Source organism: Barbus barbus (assembly GCF_936440315.1).
Source record: "Barbus barbus genome assembly, chromosome: 17".
Taxonomy (NCBI): Eukaryota; Metazoa; Chordata; class Actinopteri; order Cypriniformes; family Cyprinidae; genus Barbus; species Barbus barbus.
Genome location: NC_136745.1, coordinates 30,368,519 through 30,379,095, shown reverse-complemented (window position 1 = coordinate 30,379,095; position 10,577 = coordinate 30,368,519). Strand labels below are relative to the sequence as shown.

The window sequence follows — 10,577 nt, the reverse complement described above, 5'->3', positions numbered from 1 at the left end:
CGTCTTGATTGAAAGGATAGTCGGCCCTGATCCTTGGCTGCTTATAAACAATTGGCCGATACAGATTATTGGCCGATGCAGATTATTGGCTGATACATCGGTGCATCCCTAACCAGGAATCATTTTTCTAGTGGAAGGATAGCATTTACGGATCGTATTTTTTTAGCTAATATATATAGTTTTGGCTTCAATATTTGCATTGTGTGCTAACTTTTATATAAAAGCAATGAGGTACTCAAGGTGCGCTGTATGGAAACGTTAGAAAAACATTCTTTGAACATTTTTGTTTACATTCTCACTTTACATACAACTATACATTTAAACTGTGCTTTACTAGCTTATGCTCTTATACATTATCATTGTTTTTACATAATAAACAATTTTTCTTAATATATGAAACCTACAGTATTTAGCTGGTTAATGCAATACAAAACAACAACAACATATTGCTTTGATAATGAACCTTTATTGTCTCAGACAGATGCATTGGGATAGAGGTTTTGCAGGAGCAGAAAAGCACAATGTCAACACATTTTAATTTATTTTTTCACTATAATTCTTATTTTCTCAGTCAATAATGAGTGGAGCTATTTCATATTTGAGGTTTCTTGACATTTTGAAATATTATTCATCTTAAAAAGCCAAGGGACTTGTCTGTCACCGTATTTTAAGAAAGATCCACATGTATGCATAAAGTTGTGGATGCATGCACAAGCTGCAGTGAAGCGTTTGTAAGGCCTGCTCTACACCACACGTTTGATCTTCATGGTGATGGACTTCAGAGGAGCCCAGCTGTTCTTCCAGTAGTACCAGGTGACTCCAGGATTCGATGCTGTACCCGTTTTCTTCCCCAAATAGTCACCAGTGGGGTTTGTGTGAGCACAATCTTTGAACCAAAACCCTCCTTGATAGGTCTTAGCGCAGTTGTCTCCTGAAAGGTCTTGGTCTTTGTCAAAGGTGGAGAACTTCATTCCATTGTGATAACTCAAAGAGTCACCTGTAGAGAGGAGAAACGTTCATTATAAAGACACTTTCATTTGGACATCTAAAATAAAATGAGTTTTTAAAATAAATAATATAGGTTTTATTAAAAGCATTAGTTTAAACATTATGGTTTAAAAGTCCCTTACTATCCTTTTATTTTCTTAAATTCTTCTTTATTGAAAATGAAATTTCTGTAGTTTGTTTCACCTGCTCCTCCATTAACAAAGCCGCTCACATGCAGTCTGTACCCATCAGCCTCAGACCTCACAGAGAAAGACCTGTACAGAGCGTAAGCCTTCTGCCCTTGAAAGTCCTCCACATCTACTCTGAGCATATATTGATGCTTGAGCGTCAGCTGGTGAAGAAACTCTAATCCTGTAAAAACATTAAATGAAACTGATTTAATAACAAATATAATCTGCATTTATACTGCAGTCTTGATTAAATGGCCATGTTTTCCATATGTTTGATTGTTTATTATTTCTCTGTTTGCCTTTTTAAGCCCAAAACTTCACAAAATCACTCACCCAGCCAGTGTTCACCGCCTGTTTTACCAAAACCCCATTTATAACTCTTCCACAGCCTATAGAAATTCACATCGCCGTTCATTCGCCTGAGAATCACCTGAAACATTCAGAAATCATCCACTTTCACACATCACATCATTTCACGTCATTCATCTTTTTACCAACAAATGCAACAAATGTAAATTATGTTGTGTGATTTCAATGACTGCTCTCCAACATATATAAAGAACAGAAATAAAAGAACTGAGCGACTATCTGAATAATAGTTTATTAGAAATCATGGTGTCACACTGGGGTGCATCTGATAATAAAATATCCTTTTTCAAGATAAAACACTGAAACACTTACCATCCAGTTTTCTCTGTAATTTCCACCGTAGACCATCTCACAGTAGACATTCACCGGTCCATTTAGTGTGTTGATGGTGTACACACCACTGGTATAATATCTCGCATAAATATCAGAGCAGTCTTGGACATTTGATCTGACCACAGATCTGCCCATCAACACGGGAAGCACAGACAAACACAGCAACACCTGAGAGACACAAACTCAAGATCTGAGTCTGATGATCGACATCTCATAAAATCACTCACATTCTCACATACAGAAACTCACAATCCCGTTTTTGATCATCGTTTCAGACGTCCAGCTCAGAGGATCAGATGCACCTGAAATACAGTTCAGACAAATAAAATCATTTTGTTATAACATGAACGTCCATTCTGTTATTATCTGAAGAAAGAAGCCATATTATATATTTGCTGAGACCTGCATTTTTAGAAAACTCACCGTATGCGCTGAGAATCTTGTGAATGTTCAGGTGACGGATGCATCTTTAAATATCTTTCGGACTGTCAGGATCCTCCTCTTTATCTGACATTTACAAAAAAAAAAAAAAAAAAAACTCTTTATTGGACAGTCATGGGTTTGATGCCATAAAAGGAGAAGTTTTTGTTAATTTCGCTTTTGGCAATCTGCTTTATCATCTTCAACAACCGACTGCAACAGACTCCTAGTTAAGAAAGCCATCAGTGTTGAATTGTATTTTCTCAGGTTAAGGGCTCTGTTACATCCAGGTCCTGATGACCCTTTGACATGCAAACATTCAGAAATCTTTAATCTGATGTTTACTGAAAAAAATAAGATGAAACAATTTTAACCCAGAAATTGATAGTAAATTGATAGCAATGCTCAGATTACTAATATAACCTCGGTTCCCTTATATAAGGGAACGAGCATTGCATATATGCACGTATGGGGAAGCTCCTGTTTACTCTGAACACTGAAGCCTGATGTGTTCAAATTTGTCTAGCTGCACAAACAACGGCAGAAATGGATAATTGGCCCCAGGAAGACGAGTTACTGGCTGGAACACAAAATGTGACCCTGGACCACAAAACCAGTCATAAATAGCACGGGTATATTTATAGCAATAGCCAATAATATATTGGATGGGTCAAAATTATAGATTTTTCTTTCATGCCAAAAATCATTAGGATATTAAGTAAAGATCATGTTCCATCAAGATATTTTGTAAATTTCCTACCATAAATATATCAAAACTTAATTCTTGATTAGTAATATGCATTGCTAAGAACTTCATTTGAACAACTTTAAAGGCGAATATTTAGATTTTTTCCACCCTCAGGTTCCAGATTTTCAAATAGTTGTATCTCAGCCAAATATTGTCTTATCCTACAGTAACAAACCATACATCAATGGAAATCTTATTCATTCAGATATATGTCTAAATCTCAATAAAAAAAAAATTGAGCCTTATGACTGGTTTTGTGGTCCAGGGTCAGAAATGCTCTTTTGTCTCGGCTGTAAAAGCCTGACTCGCTGTTCACTGTTAAAACCGGCTCCTTTTGCAAGCAGACCTTGCACTTCGGTCAGGAGAACCTGTGAATCGTTGTCCTGTACTGAAGTCTGAATGGCGCCTCTGAAGGGAGGTGGTCTGCCAATGAATTGGAGCAAGTAGCCTCCTCCTATGGTCAGCAGAACCCAGCTTGACATGTCTGGGATGACTTAACAAGCCTAGAGCTGGGCTGCAAGTGGTCTGAGTTTTCCGAGTGGCAGGTCGCTGCATGGAGACAGGGAGCTGACATCTGTGGTATTGTGAAGAGGAGAAAGTGCTCTTTTGAGTATTACAGTTGAAATTTGCTTGGGAACGTGCTGAATGGGAAGCAGTATGAACAAAGCTTCCATCGCCCGGAGTTACACGGGGAACTGGACAGCGAGCACAAGATTTCTTTGATGTCGGTCTAGCCTCGACGGGACCTGACCCTCTCCTCTTTCTCTCTGCATTGAGATCTGGACAGCTTCTGTGGCTCAGGGTCCAATGCCATTCTAAGGCGGGGTCCCTGGCACTTATGAAAGAGGCAGGCCCGGCTCCAGAATCAAGTACAGTTTATACATATTGTTGTGTAATATGCATAAGAATACAATTACCCTGCCCCACTGTTTTATGTATTTAGTTAATATAATATATCTAATAGTGTATTATTTAGTTCATTTCCTGGAAAAGCCTCATATTGTCAGTTATGTAACTGCTACATGTTATTGTATTCATTGTAATAAGAAAGTGGTTTATTAACAAAGACACCACACGTTATTGTAAGTGTTTTATTGAGAAAGTAGTTTAAGAAATACACCATACATGATATTGTATTTGTTTTATTGAGAAAGTAGTTTATTAAGAAATACACCACACATGATGTTGTAAGTGTTTTATTGAGAAAATGCTTTATTAATAATAAGCTTGTATTTATATAACACAAGTCTGCCTCCCTGGCATTGATTTATAGCGAAGCCAGAACAGACCACGAAGTCTTCTGTGACCTGTTTTGTAAGTATGAACTTAGATGCTTATGAGATAGGACAGATTTGACTTACTTTACCTAACCTGAGAATAAATAAAATAAGGTAGTTGTAGGAAATTTAGCACCACAAAACAATAACTGTTCGGTACGAGGCTTTCGGTTCGGTACGCATTACAAACTGAACGATTCGTTGGAGTAATCTGATTACATTTGGAAAACAAAAAAGAGCTTAAAAATGTGTGAAATATAATGTACTCCAAGTTGTGATGGTGAGCTAGTTTTCCTTCTTTTCCTCGCTTTTAAATTGGCTAGCTTGTAAATGCCTGTGCGCATTTTACTTTCACTTTCGAATGGACTCTTTGCACGGCCCACCGCCTACGTATTTCCGCTAAAATCTCAGTTGTACGCGAGCTTCCAGTTTAGCGTTCTCCGATAGCAAGCTGTTGTAATAGCATGCTCTTTCTGTCAAATTATGACAGAACACTCCCAGCCTGAACTTTACCGAAAGCAGAATCCACCAACGAATCATCAGTGGACATCCCCATTGTGGTGACTAAAGGGGCTGTAGTGCTGATAAAGTCTTTATACACCTCTGCCACTTGCACGACTGAGAGGTCAGGCAGGTCGCTGGTAACACCTTTATACAAGGTACTCCTGAAATTAAAATTGTCAATACTAATAAGTTGCACATTTTCACAGGCTTAGTCACCATTATCTTCACTGTATGGAGAAAAGTGCTTTTGTGTTAAAGAAAGTTTTATGGGTTTGTAAAGACATGAGAGCGAGTAAAAGCCATGACTTTTTTGTGAACTATCCCTTTGTCCACATAGTAAACAATCCCATATTATACTTCTACATTAAGTAAGTAACTGATTGCAGTGTGCACCTTAAGCTGTCAGCAAGTTTCCTTTCTTTAGGTCGTGCAGATATAACTATCATCCCACTGACGGGACCTGGCCGGACTGCCTAGGAATACCAATGGCCACTTTAGTATGAGTTAGAGTCAGTTGCCTGACTTATTCCTGGAGGCCAACCAACAGTGCATGTCTTTAGACAACTCACTAATCTGACACACAAGTTTTAGGTCTTTTAAAGAGCAATGAGTTGACAGCTGCAGAAGACCATTAGACAACTGCAGCTCATCCAGAATGCTGCTGCCAGGATTCTGACTAGAACCAGAAAATCTGAGCATATCACACCAGTCCTCAGGTCCTTACACTGGCTTCCAGTTACATTTAGGATTGATTTTAAAGTACTTTTACTCGTTTATAAATCACTCAATGGCATAGGACCTAAATACATTGCAGATTTGCTCACTGAATCTAAACCAACAGACCACTCAGATCATTAGGATCGAGTCAGTTAGAAACACCAAGGGTTCACACAAAACAAGAGGAGTCCGTTTTTAGCTATTATGCCACGCACAGCTGGAACCAGCTTCCAGAAGAGATCAGATGTGCTAAAACATTAGCCACATTTAAATCCTGACTCAAAACTCATCTGTTTAGCTGTGCATTTGTTGAATGAGCACTGTGCTACGTCCGAGCTAACTGCACTGTATTTTATATATAATAATTTCCTTTTAAATTCATTTTTTAATCAATTTTTAAATCATTTTAAAACCTTGTTTTATTGTTGTGATTATTTTAATATGATTATTTTACTTCCTTTTATGTAAAGCACTTTAAATTACCACTGTGTATGAAATGTGCTATACAAATAAACTTGCCTTGCCTTTGTTATAATGAGATGATTCGTGCTGAACACATACCTGAACAAAAACTTTGTTCGATTTGAGCGGTGAGTGAATTCTAACTTAAACACCTCTGATTGAAGTAATCAACAGATATGTCTGTGATTGGCTACATTGCTTAACGCTGCAAAAACACTTTGAAATAGAAACCGATCCCAGAGCACAAACCATAACGCACTGGATAGTTTGCCAAATCTGCAATGAAATGCCATTAATTTAACTGAGGATGCTATTTATTTCGTTTGAGGGTGCTTGAACCAGGCCTGGATGAGGTAGCGTTTAGCTGTCTAAGAGCGCAGGCTCTAATTGTGACTGAGGCTGAGCTGGAGACAATATAATTCACAATAATAATATAATTCAGCACACTGCATAGGATGATGCGATGACAAATTCAATCACGCAACTTCAACTTATTAATTATTAATTTAGTTTAGTTATATAATTTATAATTTGAATAAGAGAACAACACCTCTAACGACAACGCTTTCTACGCCTTTAATATGTTTTTGTGAAGTAATTGTAATTCAATATTTGTTTTCTGTCTTGTAGTTAAGTCAGATCACATACTCCAGTTTTAAGAAGCCATCTCTTGTAAAGGTTCTTTCTCTCTCTCTCAGCTTTGCCTTTCCTATTTTATCAAACTGGAACTTGAACTCGAAGCTCAAATTCATATGATGTTGTACAAGCGTACTCATACAAAATTCTACGAATTCTACGAACTACAGTATGTTGTTGTCTGCTATTTGTTGTTGTCAATGTTTTTATTGTTCATCATGTGATAAATTCTTTTTCTTCCTGTCTTGCAGGATTTCTCACAGATTACTCCATCAGCTCTTCACAATATCAGCTCTTCCAAAAGCTTCCACATATCTCTCTCTCGTGTGGCACATCTGCTCTCAGCCCTTTACTGCATGTCTACTTGTTTTAATTTCTACTTTACAGTCAACACTCCCATCTCCCACTCCTGTCACTATATACACTCACCTAAAGGATTATTAGGAACACCATACTAATACTGTGTTTGACCCCCTTTCGCCTTCAGAACTGCCTTAATTCTACGTGGCATTGATTCAACAAGGTGCTGAAAGCATTCTTTAGAAATGTTGGCCCATATTGATAGGATAGCATCTTGCAGTTGATGGAGATTTGTGGGATGCACATCCAGGGCACGAAGCTCCCGTTCCACCACATCCCAAAGATGCTCTATTGGGTTGAGATCTGGTGACTGTGGGGGCCATTTTAGTACAGTGAACTCATTGTCATGTTCAAGAAACCAATTTGAAATGATTCGAGCTTTGTGACATGGTGCATTATCCTGCTGGAAGTAGCCATCAGAGGATGGGTACATGGTGGTCATAAAGGGATGGACATGGTCAGAAACAATGCTCAGGTAGGCCGTGGCATTTAAACGATGCCCAATTGACACTAAGGGGCCTAAAGTGTGCCAAGAAAACATCCCCCACACCATTACACCACCACCACCAGCCTGCACAGTGGTAACAAGGCATGATGGATCCATGTTCTCATTCTGTTTACGCCAAATTCTGACTCTACCATCTGAATGTCTCAACAGAAATCGAGACTCATCAGACCAGGCAACACGGTCTTCAACAGTCTAATTTTGGTGAGCTCGTGCAAATTGTAGCCTCTTTTTCCTATTTGTTGTGGAGATGAGTGGTACCCGGTGGGGTCTTCTGCTGTTGTAGCCCATCCGCCTCAAGGTTGTGCGTGTTGTGGCTTCACAAATGCTTTGCTGCATACCTCGGTTGTAACGAGTGGTTATTTCAGTCAAAGTTGCTCTTCTATCAGCTTGAATCAGTCGGCCCATTCTCCTCTGACCTCTAGCATCAACAAGGCATTTTCGCCCACAGGACTGCTGCATACTGGATGTTTTTCCCTTTTCACACCATTCTTTGTAAACCCTAGAAATGGTTGTGCGTGAAAATCCCAGTAACTGAGCAGATTGTGAAATACTCAGACCGGCCCGTCTGGCACCAACAACCATGCCACGCTCAAAATTGCTTAAATCACCTTTCTTTCCCATTCTGACATTCAGTTTGGAGTTCAGGAGATTGTCTTGACCAGGACCACACCCCTAAATGCATTGAAGCAACTGCCATGTGATTGGTTAATTAGATAATTGCATTAATGAGAAATTGAACAGGTGTACCTAATAATCCTTTAGGTGAGTGTATATATATAAAATTGTTAACCATTTTAATTGGCCCTGCATTTAGTCACAATAGAAGCAAACAATGATTACAGGATAATAATAATTTTAAAATATTAAAATATTATACTTAATAATTTTTGCCTATTTGTTTATTAATGGTAAGAAATTTATTTTGGTATTTTCAACTGGAGCCTCAAAACTCCCGGTTTGTAAAATATTATTTGGCATCTTATGACATTTTCTGTAAAGAAATTGTCTTTTTATTTTTGAATATTATAAAATGTTTTTTTAATGGGGTTACATATTTCTTAGTTACATGTTTATTAATTACTTTATCAATCAGTCATTCTTTTAAGTTGTTATATTTCAGTATTTTTTCATAGTGGCACAAACTGGAGAGAGAGTGCTGTTCTGGGTGCTATGTTTGTCTTGGAAAAGTTTGACATATCAATAAACATTAGGACATTTGTAATGTGTGTTTTCTTTCTTTCTTTTTTAATTCTTTCTTTCTTTCTTTCTTTCTTTCTTTCTTTCTTTCTTTCGTTTATATTCATGTAGTTCAACTGGCAGAGCTAATAATGGCAAGGTTGTAGGGTCCATTTCCAGGAAACATAAAAGTCATTAATTGTATACCTTTAATACATTATAAATACACTGTAAATGTTACAGAAGCAAAATTTAATAAATACTGCGAATTTGATAAGTGAAGTGACATACTGCCAAGTATGGTGACCCATACTCTGAATTCGTGCTCTGCATTTAACCCATCCAACGTACACACACACACACACAGCAGTGAACACACACACACACAGCAGTGAACACACACACACCGTGAACACACACCCGGAGCAGTGGGCAGCATTTATGCTGCAGCGCCCGGGGAGCAGTTGGGGGTTTGGTGTCTTGCTCAAGGACACCTCAGTCGTGGTATTGAGGGTGGAGAGAGCGCTGGACATTCACTCCCCCCACCTACAATCCCTGCCGGCCGGGGACTCGAACCCGCAACCTTTGGATTACAAGTCCGACTCTCTAACCATTAGGCCACGACTTCCCCAATTTTAATAAATATCAGGTGTTTTTTTTTTGTTTTTGTAAGCAAATGAAAGATTTTGACATTTATTATTTATTTTTCACACAGTATATGCACACTTTTGAGTTTAAATATAAATATTATATTTAATATTTTGCCACTCTGATCTCCTTTTCCAGTGTGTATTTGGTCTGTTTATACAAGACTTTATCCCCCTTTCTGTGAGCATCTTTTTTGGCCTGTCGGAGCTGTCTGTGTTTGGCAGTGAACCATGGTTTGTCATTGTTGTAGATTAGATGAGTCCTGTAAAGAATGCACATATCCTCACAGAAACTTATATAAGATGTTACAGTCTCTGTGAGCTCGTCCAGATCGATGGCAGCGGCTTCAAAAATAGTCCAATCAGTGAGAGAGAAACAGGCTTGTAGATCCCGCTCTGTTTCATTAGTCCATCTTTTAACAGATCTTAATAAAGGCTTTGCAGATTTAAGTTTCTGCCTGTAGGTCGGAAAATGATGAACCAAACAGTCATCAGAGAGTCCTAAAGCTGCTCGTGGAACCGAGTGATATGCATCCTTTATTGTTGTGTAACAGTGATCCAATATATTACTGTCACTGGTGGGACATGTAACATGCTGTCTGTATTTTGGCAGTTCACGGGAGAGATTTGCTTTTTAAAAAAACCCAAGAGTGATTAAAACAGAGTCCAGGTATTGTTGCTCACTCTCTGTGATCAGATCAGCAAGTTTCTGTAGAGCTGTGCTCACGTGCGCTTGCGGTGGAATGTAAACACTCACGAGAATGAACGAGCAGAACTCCCGCGGCGAATAGAACGGCTTGCAGTTAATGAAGAGCGTTTCTAGATCTGAACAGCACATCTTCTTTAACACAGTTACATCTGTACACCACCTCTCATTGATGTAAAAGCACGTCCCGCTGCCACGCGATTTCCCCGTTGATTCTGCGTCGCGATCTGCTCTGATCAGCTGGAAGTTAGGCAGATGAATCGCGCTGTCTGGTATGTCGCCATTTAGCCAGGTTTCCGTGAAACACAGAGCAGCAGAGTTAGAGAAATCCTTGTTTGTCCGGGAGAGCAGAAGGAGTTCGTCCATTTTGTTGGGTAGAGAGCGGAGATTCGACAAATGGATGCTAGGCAACGCCGTTCGAAATCCACGCTGTCTGAGCTTCACAAGCGCTCCAGCTGTCTTCCCCCGCCTGCGCCTCCTGTAGCGTTTGACCAGAGCTACGGCTCCGCCAACTACAATGTCCAGCAAAACATACA

General features: G+C 39.0%; 1 protein-coding gene across 1 annotated transcript; it reads right to left on the bottom strand.

The window, feature by feature from the left end:
• Positions 1 to 448: 448 nt before the first annotated feature.
• LOC306883125 (microfibril-associated glycoprotein 4-like) lies at positions 449 to 2,322 on the bottom strand. The gene is made up of 6 exons (XM_079438227.1): positions 2,304 to 2,322; positions 2,130 to 2,182; positions 1,860 to 2,048; positions 1,512 to 1,608; positions 1,192 to 1,359; positions 449 to 997 (listed from the first exon to the last, which is right to left on the bottom strand). Exons 2-6 carry the CDS (start codon positions 2,145 to 2,147, stop codon positions 744 to 746), a joined length of 726 nt encoding a protein of 241 aa, XP_079294353.1. The 5' UTR covers positions 2,148 to 2,182; positions 2,304 to 2,322; the 3' UTR covers positions 449 to 743.
• Positions 2,323 to 10,577: the final 8,255 nt, after the last annotated feature.